The sequence below is a fragment of the Cucurbita moschata genome, unplaced genomic scaffold (genome assembly GCF_002738365.1).
Source record: "Cucurbita moschata cultivar Rifu unplaced genomic scaffold, Cmos_1.0 Cmo_Scf00013, whole genome shotgun sequence".
Taxonomy (NCBI): Eukaryota; Viridiplantae; Streptophyta; class Magnoliopsida; order Cucurbitales; family Cucurbitaceae; genus Cucurbita; species Cucurbita moschata.
Genome location: NW_019268529.1, coordinates 1,112,664 through 1,127,053, shown reverse-complemented (window position 1 = coordinate 1,127,053; position 14,390 = coordinate 1,112,664). Strand labels below are relative to the sequence as shown.

The 14,390-nt window shown below is 35.1% G+C and overlaps 1 protein-coding gene across 1 annotated transcript in view; it reads left to right on the top strand.

Moving 5' to 3' along the window:
• Positions 1–14,390, top strand: part of LOC111451223 (protein FORGETTER 1) — a 38,809-nt gene that overhangs the window by 9,236 nt on the left and 15,183 nt on the right. Inside the window, exons 8-17 of the mRNA XM_023091561.1 lie at positions 2,246–2,378; positions 3,296–3,356; positions 3,686–3,767; positions 9,761–9,889; positions 10,044–10,187; positions 10,292–10,391; positions 10,473–10,604; positions 12,922–12,992; positions 13,073–13,245; positions 13,436–13,529. Coding sequence (XP_022947329.1) covers positions 2,246–2,378; positions 3,296–3,356; positions 3,686–3,767; positions 9,761–9,889; positions 10,044–10,187; positions 10,292–10,391; positions 10,473–10,604; positions 12,922–12,992; positions 13,073–13,245; positions 13,436–13,529 — 1,119 coding nt within the window. The remainder of the gene's footprint in view (positions 1–2,245; positions 2,379–3,295; positions 3,357–3,685; positions 3,768–9,760; positions 9,890–10,043; positions 10,188–10,291; positions 10,392–10,472; positions 10,605–12,921; positions 12,993–13,072; positions 13,246–13,435; positions 13,530–14,390) is intronic.

The following is a 14,390-nucleotide window of genomic DNA, read 5'->3' as shown; positions in this document are numbered from 1 at the left end:
TTATCTTTTTTTACTTTTTTTTTTTTTTTTTTTTTTTTTTTTTTTTTTTTTTTTTTTTTTTTTTTTTTTTGTTGATAAGAAACGAGATTGCATTAAAACAAAAAATGGAACAACCTAGGGGTTGATGTAGAGAGAACCCCCTTTTTTGGTCGTTCAAAGCCAAGTTCATTAAGCCTATGTTTTCCAAGCTATCTAACCTGAGATATGATCTAGCCAAACTCCTACTTATTCCATATTTCTTGGAAGTCTTTTGAACCTTCCAGCTTCTCTATAAACACATGCCCGATCAACCTTAGAAGTGCAGAGAATTCCATCAAGATTCATCTTTTGCTAAGAAGTCTGGATGATCTACCCAAACATTTTCAAACCTGAAAGGGGAGGGGCCCATTTGTTGTTACCCGAAGATAAAGGAAGAGGAAAATGATCCAAAGTAGTTATGGATAATCTGGCCAACTCCACCTCTATGAAGTGATCAACCTAACCATGGGAGACTAGAAATCTAGCTATATGCGTTGCTGAGAGAGCACCCTTGATAGCAGACCAAATGAGGTTACCATTTTTCATGGGAATATTAACATGATTCAAATCCTCAATAAGAGTATTGAACTATCTCATGCTTCTGGTAGTGTGACAACCTCCCAAATTGAATTGGTTGCATTCAATGGCCTCTTTGTTGCCTTCCTTTGACCCTCCTCCGTGTTTTCCTTGGATTTTTTCCATTCTTTGTTTACAAGGGAGGCAATTGATGTTGTTAGTCTTCTTTCGTTTCTTCATGACTAGATGGTGAGCTCTAGGAGGAGGGATGTTAGATTTTGGATCCCAACTTCCAAGGGGCCTCCCAAAGCCGTTCTTTTGTTCATGTCTTATCTACCTCCCCCTCCACATCTTGATCTTTTCTACTTTCTCCTCACCTGTAAAGTTAAGATTCCAAAGGAGGTTAAGGTTTTTGGGTGACAGGTTTTACATAAGAGAGTTGTCGCCATTGATCATACCCAAAGATGTCCTCTCGGCATGTTGTTTCCGCAATGGTACATTCTTTGCAAGAGATATGAGGTGAGACTTGACCATTAGTTGAGGAATTACCAATTTTTCGTTTCATTTGGGATTATTGGAAAAGCTCATTCAGGGTGTGTGTGACTTATGATAGAGAGGGTAGGTCTATGGTGGAGGAGGTTCTTTAGAATCCTCCTTTTAAAGAGATTGGCTAGACAATAAAGTTTCTTTGCAGTTTTGTGGGGTATTTGGATTGAGAGTAACAATAGTATCTTTAGAGAGGAAAAGAGATCAGGTCAAGAGGTTTGGGAATTGACTAGGTTTAATGCCTCTCTTTGGGCTTTTGTCTCTTGACTTTTTCTCTATGATTATGATCTTGTGCTTTTGGATTGGAGATTTTTTTGTTGTTAGTTTGAGATTTTCTGGAGCCTTGTTTTTTGTATGCCATCGTATTCTTTCAATTTTCTCAATGAAATCACGGTTTCCTGCCCCCCAAAAGAAGAGGCCAACCTTCTTCTTCTCCTTCTGAAAAACATAACCTGCAAACTAATGGATTCATCACCATTTCTGGACATTTCATTTGTAACTTGTCTATTGTACTTAATCTTCCAAAATGCGTGAGCCAAGTGCTTATATTGACTATTTGTGGGCACTTCATCTTCCAACAAGACTTGAGAGAAGTCTAATTGATTATAAGATTATGGAAATTTGTACTTGTCATACTTATGCACGGAGTCTTTGTTGATTAAGATTTATATGTCTTAAGAGTATTTCAGTGTTGTAGCATTCACTACTAGCTTGTTGTTACATATTGTAATTTATCTACGAATGCAGTGAATATTATTTTGTTAATCTTATTGGAATTTGTTCTCAAAACATTTGATCTAGATGAGTTTGTTGTTTCAATAAAAGAAGTCATCAAGTAATTGCATGTTTTATATGTCTAGACTTCTGGATAGTGACAAGATTCCGGGCACAACTGGTTTTTAAATTATTCCCTGTTATCCAGTCTTCCCCTTTACAATGAGTTGCCGTTTAGTATGTAAACTGTAAATGGTTGACTTCTGGGAATATTACTCGATGTACTTTCTTCTCTCAGCCAGAATGCACCCATCTGCTCGTTTATGTAACTGCATATGGTTTTCCCATCTATGACATTCTCTTTTCTGTTGTAAATGATTTTCCCATTGTATAAGAAATAGAGAACAAATTGTTCTTCTTGTGATTCTATATTTTTGTTTTAATACCACAGGATCGACTTCCTGAAGCCCGAATAATTTACTGCTCAGCCACTGGTGCATCTGAGCCACGCAATATGGGTTATATGGTCCGACTTGGGCTTTGGGGAACTGGGACTTCATTCATTGACTTTCGAGATTTTCTAGGTGTGATTTTGTTGGGGAAATTTTACATTGAAGTTAATCTATTTGCAATGAGTTTATCTTGTCCAGATGCTTGAGGAATGTGCATATTTGTAGCTTTTAGATATAAGGTGCATGTAGTAATGCATATAGAGTCATCTAAGATGTTAACTTTAATATATATATATATATATATATATATATATATATATATATATATATATTGATTAAATAAATGTATGAAGAAGGTTATGAAGGATTCCACAAGTCTTGGAGACCACAAAAGTACTCTTTAGTTTGTAATGATAAAGAGTAGCTGTATATGAATTTCTCTCGTATGGACAGACTAATAAAGAAGGTTGTCTCGTGATAATAGTCAAAGTTCGACAAGCTGGCCTGAACACTCACAGATATCAATAAAAATCATAAAAACATGTCATTGATTTCCATCAACCCTCTTGCATCTTCCCAACTAAAATTTTCTAATACGTTTTATTGATTAAAAAAAGATTTAAAGAATAAAGTCATTGTCTCTAAGCGAAGCCAAATGACCAGGTAGAAGAGAGTTTATTGAGTTTGAGATACCAGTTTGTTAAAAGAAGATAGTGGCGACTGATATAATACAATTAACACATAGATGTAAATTTGCTGATGCATTTGGGTGCATCCAATGATATTTTCTGTTTATTATTAGTATTTGTTGTTACCCCTAGTTTGAGGATGCCTTTTTACCTTCCGACTATTATTTTTTAATATCTTTCTCTTAAATTTTCTGTTTCTTATTAATAAAGAATTAAATGGACTCTTGTAACCTCAAAGCATCAAGGAAGTGTAAAACAGAACTAGCCTCTCTTTCCCTTTTTGTCCATATCAATAATCCTGAAAAATATTGAATATATTTTTTTCTCCGGGTGATAATTTTTTATATATATTTTCTGCAGGTGCATTGGAGAGAGGGGGTGTTGGGGCTTTAGAACTTGTTGCCATGGACATGAAAGCAAGGCAAGGCTTATTATTATTTTATTCGTTTTTTGCTCTCATCAAAAGCCTCTAGATGTTCATTTCTTCTGGTCCCTAGTTTGTTGCAGCTTTTGCAGCTTGAAAGGAGTGCTTTGGCTGATTGTTTTTTCAAGACCTTAGTCGTTTTGTTCTTCAATGTTTTGTTCTCTTGTAATATTTGGAGATTTGCTCTTTATTTGGCTGTTAATCCTTTTTCATTCCCGTTGGTAGTTTTGTATCATCCAACATTTTTCTTTCGTTGCATCTATCAAAGAAAAGTTTGTTTCTGTTTCAAAAAGTTAACTTACCAAGTTATTTCTTTCAACTTCCAGGGGTATGTATTTGTGTCGCACACTTAGCTACCGAGGAGCTGAATTTGAAATTGTCGAAGCACCATTAGAAGCTGAGATGATGGTATAGTGTATTGTTTCCTCTAATTTTAGAAATTAAAGAAAAATGGATGTAACATTTTCCATGTTAGTTTAAGAGATTTTTTTGCAATGACCTGCCATTTTTAAACTTAAAAAATGGGTGGCTACTAAAGAATAAAATACGAAAAATAAAGATTCGATAAAATTGTTATCAAATACTTACGAAAATCATCGTTTAAGGCACGACCCTAATAAAATCACATTATGCATGCAATGACCTTGTAGTTAGGTACTACCTTAGTAGAATGACATCATACGCATGCAAGAGGAGAGACCATGTCGTTACGGCATGTCCCTAGTAGAAATCACGTACGTACATGGATTGACCTCGTACGTTCTCAGTAGAGCATAGAAGATCTAACGTATTCTTACTATTATGCCTTATTCTATTATCTCACATAATGTTTTAGGCTTTAAACATCATCACAATTTACATTTCCATGTTATCTCTCTACTTATCCTGTTAATAATTTATGGCCTGCTAGAGAACTCTAAATCCTTCATGCAATCTATGTTCTATTTCTCAATATATTCCAATTCATAATACCGTTTAGGATGTATAGACAATTAGGCCATACTTAACCATTTTTTAGTCAAACTATAGAATACGATATGCTTCTGGCCTAGTCATACAAGTTAAACTCGATATCTTATCCAAAGAATTTGCTTACCTTGATCAGAACTTGGTTCCAACAAAATTAGAGCTTTTCTTTCCTTCTCTAATTAGGTCATAAAATCAATATAAGTATTAGTACAATTGAAATCGAATTGAGAAATAGTGAAAAAGGAACTAACGCTGATCGTTGGTGATTCTTCTCCCAAATTGAGGCCACAAACTCTAGTCCAATCTCCACTAAGTCAATGCCTCAAAGTAGTTGAGCCATACCACCTCAAACTTCCCCCGAATCAAGAACTCAACCATATTCCACAGCCAACTGAATTAAAACCAGGTTTTGGCGAGCCAAAAATCCATGAAAACTTTGAATGTTTTTCATAATCACCCTCCTTGACTAACTAATCTACAAATTTCTGTCCATTGAAGGTCTACTTGGAAAATTTAGTAATGCTGGTGCTTGGAGACCGAATAGACCTACATCTGATCACTATTCCATTGTACTTCCCGTGGGCTGTTATAAATGGGGTCCCTCACCCTTCTATTTCGAGAATATGTGGCTGAACCACTTTGAAGCTTTGCCCATGGTAGAATCTTGGTAGAAGAACATGCCCCTTCGCGGATGGCTGGAGCACTGTTTCACTAACAAACTTAAAAAGACTAAATGAAGTCTTAAAGAAATAGAACAAGGAGGTTTTCAGTTGCATTGCCGTAAAAATAAAACCAACTCTTCTGTCCTTGATCAAATGGAGGAATTTGGATTGATAACAATAGTGCAACATGGACACAAAAAGCTCATGAAAGCTGAATTTATCTCGTTGTCAGCAAAGGGAAAGCAATCTTGGAGTGAAAATGTAAAAAACGATGGCTAGAGAAGGGTGACATAAACTCCAATTTTTTCATCGAAGAACAGATGGGGAAGGTGAAAATTCCATTGACACAAGGCAGAAGTAAGCAGCCTCTCTCGAGGTTGCTTTCACCGAAGAAGAGATGGGGAAGGTGATACAACTCCTGGACTTCGACGAAACTCCAAGACTAGGTGGCTTTACCTCAGTTTTTTTTTTTTTTTTTTTTAAAATGTTTGAACATTTTGAGAGGTGATATCATGAGAATGTTCTAGGATTTTTTGTTTTAGAATGGAGTTGTCCGCATTGTTGCTGGCTTTCGCCCCACAAGTCTTACAACCAAACTTCAAAATCATAACAAGGGTGCTATTAGACTCTGATTGGGCAACAAGTAGCTTTTGTAGAGTAGATTCTTGATGCATCCCTCATGGCAAATGAAATCATAGATGAATGAGAAAGAAAGAAACGAAAAGGTGCAGTCATCAAACTTGATTTGGAATAGGCTTTCGACAAGATCAATTGGACATTCCTTGGAAACATTCTTGTAGCAAAAGGCTTTGGCTTAAAATGGTGGGGTGAATAAAATGATGCATTTCATCTACAAACTTCTCCATCGTCAACAATGGAAAACCAAGGGAGAAGATCTATGCCCTCGACTAGGGGATCCACTTTACCCTTTTCTTTTCATAATGGGATTGCCTTAGTCGCCCACTCACAAAGGCCGAATACGAACGACATACCAAGGGCTTTTAGGTTGGTAACAAAGCTTAAGCATCAACCACCTTTAGTTTGCGAATGATACGATCCTCTTCTCTGATTTGTTAGTTAAATGTCTCTTCCATAAAAAAACATGATCGAGATGGTAAAAACCTTCGAAAGATTTTTTTGGACAAAATATCAATCTCCAAAAAATAGATAGAGACAATGACCATCAATGTTAGCATAAAGATTATCAAAGATTTTGCCCAGCAGATACAGTTGTAAAAAGGTTGAATATCTGAATATGTACATAGGATTACCCTTAAGGGGAAATCACAAGTCCTTTTCCTTCGGGAAGACTATTATTTTAAAAATTGAAAGAAGGTTGTCAAGATGGTCATTATGTTATCCTTCAAAAGGTAGACGGTTCAACCTTACTATAAGACACACTGTCCATCCTCTCCACTCACTGCATGTCTATTGAAATACCTCAAAAAGTTGTTGCAGATATAGAAAGATGATTCAGAAACTATTTGTGGAAAGATGACACACACCTTGTTAGATGGAATATCATAAACCTCCTAGCAGACAAGGGAATACTTTGTCTATTTTCAATAAAGGAGAAGAACATAGCTCTCCTTGCAAATTGTATATGGAGATATCATCACGAAGAAAGTGCGTTGCGGAGAAAACTTATGAAGGCTAAATACATTCTTACATTGTATACAAATCATCTTCTGCAAAGGGACTATGGAAGTACATAAAAACACCAAACCTCACCACCAATTGAATTTGTCATAGGGAGGAAGCACATCATTCTGGATCGACCCTTGGATTGAAACCACCACACTAGCCCTGCGGTATCCACTTTTGTATAGACTCTCATAATAAAACAACTACGATAAAAAAATAAAAAAAAGTGGAATTTCTGGGATCTGAAACTTGGTAGCAATCTAAAAGATAACGAAGCTAAGGAATGGGTTGAATTCTGTCTCAATCTTGCCGTAGTTGTATTGTCTAATAAAGCAGACTCATTGACATGCCTTCCCTGACGAGGTTTTCTCCACAAAATTAATGGACATAGGTGAAAACATAGAAGTAACGAACATGCTAGCAAAGACAATATGGAAAGTAAATCACCCTAAAAAGGGGAAGTTTTTTCCCTTGAGAAATAGAGCATAACACCATTAGTGCAAGTGAAAATCTTAAAAAAAGACTGCCTTCAGAACTTTATTCCCAATTTGGTACCCATTGTTCAAGCAAGACAACAAATCACAAAACCAATTATTTATGCAATGCATATACACTCAAAATTTATCGATAAAGACTCTCATATCTTTGGTTGATATCTCACTTTTTCTAAGTAGGCAAGAATTTATTGGACATGACCTTAATATACCTCTCCCTTCAACAATGCAAAAGCCCTATTATGGAAAAATATCATCTTGGTTTTCTTTTAGAATTTGGGCAAAGAAAGAAACAGTATTCATGGAAAAGACACAGTCTTATACAAAACTCTTCGGTAATAATGTTTACCACGCTATATCTTGGTGTAAGTTTTCTAATATTTTTGCTTCTTATAATCATACCTCCCTCGTTGTAAATTGGAAGGTCTTTTGTAATCATCAAAGATTATGCATCCCTTTTATAAATTTCCAGCCCCAATGAAATTTTCTCTTATTTAAAAAAAGAAAACACTTGTGTTGCATGTTTTATCCATCCGACTGTCACTTCCACGTTTGCCATTCTAATCCATGGTGTAACATGTGATTCTTGGTGTTTTCTCCTCATCGCCAGAGGTACCATTGAAATCTGTATTTCAAGTTTTTTTTTTTAATTAATTAATTAATTATTTATTATTTTACATTTATTATTATTTATTAGTATTTCAATTTCTATATTTTACATTTTTTTTTTGGAAGTTTATAAGCTTAAATTAAGTTTGGATAATTAGTCTTCATCTCATTTTCTTATTTTGTAGTTCAATGGCTCTATTATAATTCTTAAATTCAAGCTATCAATAGTATATCAACATGCACTTTATTGATTCTATTGTCGACCATGCGTAACATACATCCATAGTTATGGTACAAAAGCAAGTAGAATTTACATTTAACGTTACATTTACATAGAATTCAAATATGACAACGTTTTTGTTGCTACTAGGGTTGGATTTGAGTTTACCTGCCGCAGGTGACTTATGTTGGGACATTTACCCTTGTAGTCTTACCTCAAGGTTTGATTTGAGTCGACATTTCTATTTCTGGTCAATTTGCCATCTAATGTCCACTTTAACCACATTTAAAACACGCTCTTGTATTTACCCAACATTTTTCAAATGACATTTTCCACATGTTCTGCACAATGACTCATCCAAATTTAGGGCTAGAACCTTATTCACCAAACATCTGTGAGGTTTGAACGGTATGCATGGACATGAGTGTAGCTGCCCAAAGGACGTTGCATAACATGGTGGGGCTAGGGCTGCCACTATGCCTTCTATTTCTCCTCTTGAATCCATAATAAATTGCTTGACATTCATGTCTTCGGTATTTACAAGCTCAGGATTGAAACGAACTAATCGATGAATTCTAGATCATATTCTTCAATAGTCATCACCTTGTTTCAAATTCAAGAATTCTCCTTGCTTTCAGTATCTAATAACAACTGGGTATCATTTTCGAAAGAAGGCTTCTTTAATCGAAGCCAGTTAATTGGTAATTGGTATTTCATTATTATCCATGGACCGCTCCGTTGACTACCACTAGAAATAGGCATCAGTTTTTAGCATAAAGGCCGCATAGACACCTACTACTCTTCAGGACATCTCATACATTGGAAGAGTATGTCAACTTATGCAAACCAGAATTCAGCAATCATTGGATCTACTATTCATCCATTGAAAATTGTGGATCGTCACCCCTAAAATTGCTCAAATACTTAGTTTCCTTCGACATGCACCTACGATCTCGACCTTCACCTACTTGTCCAACTTGATAGATCACTACATTCTAAATCAATGATTGTAATGCCTTCAGAGTTAGTGTTACAATAGTTTGTGTTGGGGTACAAGCTGTTCGATGTTTCTCCGATTGGGACATTTAGGGCAAGATCTACAGGTGCACATCTCCTCCTTTCTCTCTCTCGGGCAGGTGAACCTTCCTCTCTTATGGCGATAATCTATCATATATCAACAAAATTTGTGTTTAATCATGATCTTATTTATGGATGATCATATCACAATATTATCACAAGATCAACCCAAAGGAATTAATCATTATAAAAATCAGAATCGTGTTTCAATACATCAAGCTCCTCCTTCATTATTCACATACTTGGCCATGGCAAGGTGTTTCCTTATGCCGTCTTATGGGGAAGGAAATGCTTACATTGTAAGCGGTCTATAGGACCTAAAAATCTAGGGCTCTGATACCAACTATAATACCTCGCTACTAAAGAATAATAACAAATGGGTCACTACTAAAGTATAAGATACAAAAATAAAGATGTAATAAAAATATTATAAAACTCTTATGATAATCAACCTATATTAAATAGTCTGGAACTGGTAAAATTAGTTGAAGTCAAATGCAAATTGATTGTTTCATGACATTTTTCTGTTAAACATCTGCCTACAATTTTGTGATAGGAAGTTGAGACATAACTATCGTATGAAGTTAACCTGACTTTCTTCAGTTAGATACGTATCTAGCAATTCTAACACTTCCCATCTATTTTCTATAGAACTCTGATTAATTTTGTTTCTTTTATTCATTTTATTATGGCTTCTTGAGACACTGCGTTTTATGTCCTACTTAGGAAATGTATAAATTAGCAGCTGAATTTTGGGCAAAGTTGCGGGTAGAATTGATGACAGCATGTGCATATGTCACTAGTGACAAGCCTAGCACCAATCAACTTTGGCGATTATTTTGGGCAAGCCATCAGGTAGATTTAATTGAGCTTTTCCTTATAAACTGAGTTTCACCTTAAGTTGAATTATTTATATTTTTATTTATGTTGATTTAATTGAACTTTGTTCAAGAAGTTTATATGCATTATGTCATTTCTTTTACTTCAAAATTTCCTCCTGCTTTTGTAGCGTTTCTTCAGGCATTTGTGTATGTCTGCCAAGGTTCCTGCTACTGTTAGACTAGCTAAGCAGGCATTATTGGAAGATAAATGTGTTGTCATTGGCCTGCAAAGTACTGGAGAGGCACGCACCGAGGAAGCTGTGACAAAATATGTCTGTTCCATGGCTTTATGTTATTTATTTGTTCTTGTCCCATGCAGATGATATGTTGTACTTTCTAATTTTGATTTTTTTTAAAAAAAATCTCTCTTGAATAGGGCCTCGAGCTTGATGATTTTGTTTCTGGACCTCGGGAACTATTGCTCAAATTTGTGGAGGAAAATTACCCTTTGCCTGAAAAGCCTGAAACCCTCCCTGGTATGTGTGGCTTGTGTAGTCGCATTTATATTCTTCTCTTTTCCACTATCGGTTTGTGTTTTATAATTGATTTTGCTTTAGAGGAGGGAAGTGTCAAGGAGCTTCAAAGGAAGAGACACTCAGCAACTCCTGGCATTTCACTAAATGGGAGGTTAAGGAAAGCTGCAAAATGGAAGCCTCCAAGTGATGTCGAAAGTGATGAAGAATCTGAAAGTGGGTTATTTAATACTCCTTTATGATGGATTTGTTACATTTGTCTTTCTAGTTTGTATTATAACCTAGTATTTCTTGAATAGTTCTCTTTTTATGCATTTATTATATCTGATCTTATTTTTTACTACATTCATATGCCTTGGCTTGAGTTTAGCGTAGAATTTTTTTAAAAACACTTTTTTCAGTTATATGTCATTATTAATTGCCCTTTGAGAGTCTTTGTTTAGTAATTGGTTCGAATGTTTATGGCATACCTATCTATGCTATATAGGGCCTTTTTTTTTCTTTTAAAAAAAAGAAGGTTTTCTTTTCGTACATCTATCTCTCATTGATAAGAAGCTTAATTTTACCTTAGAAAGATATAATAATTGGGTTAGATGAGATGGCTCATGCAGAGGGAAGTTAGAGAAGACCCTCAATTAACATTAATAAGAACATCATAATTATACGCATAAAATAAACATTAGATAAGTAACAGAATGGCAAGAAAAGTCTTATATGAGCACTTTGGATTGAAAAGATTTTTTTGAATTTGTTGGACTTTATTCAAATTAGCTCAGTATTTGAAAATGGAAAGTCTTCCCAGCTTAGTTGTTCACCACCTTTTGATGATTTATTAGTTTTTATAACTAGATTTTCTGCTTGCTTCAAAGGAAAATTTGGTGATGATTACTACGTTTACTAATGAGATATCTTTTGTCATTCCCCTAGCGCTTGAGTCTTCTAAGTCTTTTAAATGTTCAAGAGGTGAAGAATTGTTTTATTGAAATTTATCCTTAGCACTGAAATCTAAGAAAGATGCATCATTCTTCAACTTCTCCAATCATTGACCATAATACACTGAATCCAGATTGTATTGAAGAAAGTGTTCCCAGTCTTTTGTCTCCATTTATCAAAAAAGTTGTTTCTTAGAATTGTAGTTGACAAGCATTTGCTGTTTTAGATTCTAATGCTGTTCACACTAAAGGAGTATTTCATTGTTCAATGGATCCTTTCGCTTCTCCTTCTCACTCAGATAGTGTTGATAATTACAATGCTGCATTTGAAGTTAATTTGAGTAGGGTGGAGTCTACTTTTAAACTTATGGAAACTATTATGATAATATTGGTGCAAAGATTCTTTTGGTGATGATTTAGTATCACTATTTGATGAAAGTGACAAAAAAGATTCCTCATTCTCTTCATGCATCAGTACCTAACGAATTTGGTTCTCTTGTTGAAGCTAGTTTTCTCAAAATGCATGAGTTCCTCCTTTCAATTCCAAAAGCATTCATTGTTGATGTTTGATTTCTCTATGCGTTTGCCGTTTGAGTTAAGTGGTTCTTGCTTGATGTTTTGGGGCTCATTTCTACTTTTCTCTTTGGTGACTGTTATTTTTTGGTTGGGGCTCAGATCTTTGAGACTTTCCTATTTTTTTTTCCAAGGCTTTAGGTTCTCTGGTGTTGTCTTTGGTTCGATTTTCAGATTGTGGTCTTTTGTGTTGAGTTTAATCCTTGAGGCTCTCTCTTTTCTTGTTTCTTTTTGTTCAGTTGTTATTCTCGTGGTGGGAGTATTTTTTGCCTCTTGTTTCTTTTTCTCTGTGGTCGTTATTTTTGGTGTTCCATTGTGCTCTATTTTTCACTCCGTTGTGGAGTTCGTATCTTTGAGCATTAGTCACTTTTCATTGACTCGATTAAAATTTGTCTCTGAGCTATCAAGCGCAATTCTTCGACCTCTCTGAGCTATCATGTGCTTTGATGACCTTTTCTTTTGGATGAGAAACATTTTTATTAACAAAAAACCAGAACTACAAATAGAAGAGGGACTAAGGACCCCCAAGTGCCAAGGGTGTGCAAAAAGAGGCACCATGGAGTTACTGTAATTACAAAAACAAGGAGAGAGCATACATCAGGAAGAAGCCTACCATCTTTCCAAATTCCACACTTCAACACACTCAACTTATTTAAATTTTTTTTAGGATGTCTCTCAGCCTAAAGGTTCTCTTAATAGAAAAGCTTCTATATGAAGAAAAAAGGGAAATGTTCTTGTTTGACCAACTTCACAACATTAGGCTGGGATTCTTTCTAAAATCTTGGTTACATTCTTAGTGTAAGACTGCATCAGTGCTCTTGCATCAACACTTAATCTAGCTTGTTCCTATTGCTATACATGATAATGAGAGTTATGTCCTCATCTGTATCCATATTCTGCAAAAAGTTTTTATGACATTGCATCTTGTTATTGTCGGGACAAATGCAGAACCATTTCTTGTTCTACATACAACTTTATTATTATTATTATTATTAAGTAATTTTTTATTCAATATATTATTCTTGTAGCTGATTCTGCTCCTGAATCTACCGAGTCAGATGATGAGTTTCAGATATGCGAGATTTGCAATACTGAAGAGGTAAGTTCCTTGAGATAATTTGATCATGTGAGATCTCGAGTGAGATGACTGTGCTGTTGGGCTTACACTCATTTTTCCAGGGAAGGAAAAAATTACTTCAATGTTCCTGTTGTGAGCACCTTTTTCATCCTGCTTGTCTCGACCCTCCTCTGTTGGAAACAGAAACTGCAGAATGGTCATGTCAGTCTTGCAAGGAAAAGACAGATGAGTATCTTAAAGAAAGAAAAGCTGTTATAGCTGAACTTTTAAAAAGGTTTTGATATTTTATTTGTTTCCCCTATCGTAGATGTGAGGAATCCTTGCACTAATAAAGACTACCAGCAATCCACACATTTTCTTCAGGAAAAAAAAAAAAAAGGTGAGGACTGCTGGTAGTCTTTTTAGAGCCGGGAATTCAGTTCTGTACATTTCACCTGAAGTTTCATTTCTGTGTCTACTATCAGGTATGATGCTGCTTCAGATCGTAAGTCTAGTTTGCTCGCAATTATTCGTTCGTTGAATCTTCCAAACAATCCTTTGGATGATATTATTGACCAGGTAAGTGTTTCTTCTTCTTTCTCCTTCAGTAGTATGCACGAGTGAAATTTCTCAGTGTTTATGAGTCTGGTTGGGAAATGTTTATTTATAAACTCTCTTTCCATTTTAATTGTGTATTTATTTATTTATTTTTTTCAAAATGACCTGGCCACTTTTTATTGCTTGTTGCATTGAACTTCCAAGATTTCTTGCTAGACTTGGTTAATCATAGCTCTTGCATTTTTTTTTTGTTTTTTTTTTCCTTTCTTTTTTTCTTTGTAATGAAAGCTGGATTGTTTATAAAAATTAAAAAAATCATAGTTCTGGTCACTAAAATACTTCTCTAACATTGCTGCTCCATAATGGATAAAAGATTATCCATTCTCAGGTTATTATTATTGTTATCATTATTTGATAGGAAGTAGAACCATTTCATTGCTATAATGAGATTATGGGTAGATGTACCATAATAACAAATAGGTAGAGACATTCTTAGTTCAACTCAAACCTAGGCACCATCAATTTCCTAGGCACCATCAATTTCCACCTTGCATCAACGATCTTGCACCAAACTTCCATTTCTTGGCCAAGGAGTCATGTGACCCATGACTTGCAATATGTGGCCCGCGACTATACAACTTGACACCGCAACTTGTCGTTCGTCTCTGTTCGGGCTCACACTATCTGTCGTCAGTTGCTCATTTTTTTGCCTTTTATAGTTTGGGTTATGTTGTTTGTTTGCGCTTTTTGGTTGGTGTTGTTTGATAGAGTAGTGTTTTTTTCATCTTCTCCTTGTTTATGGAATAAAATATCGTTTATTATAAAATCAAAAAAAAAAAAAAAAAAAAAAAAAAAAAAAAAAAAAAAAAAAAAAAAAAAAAA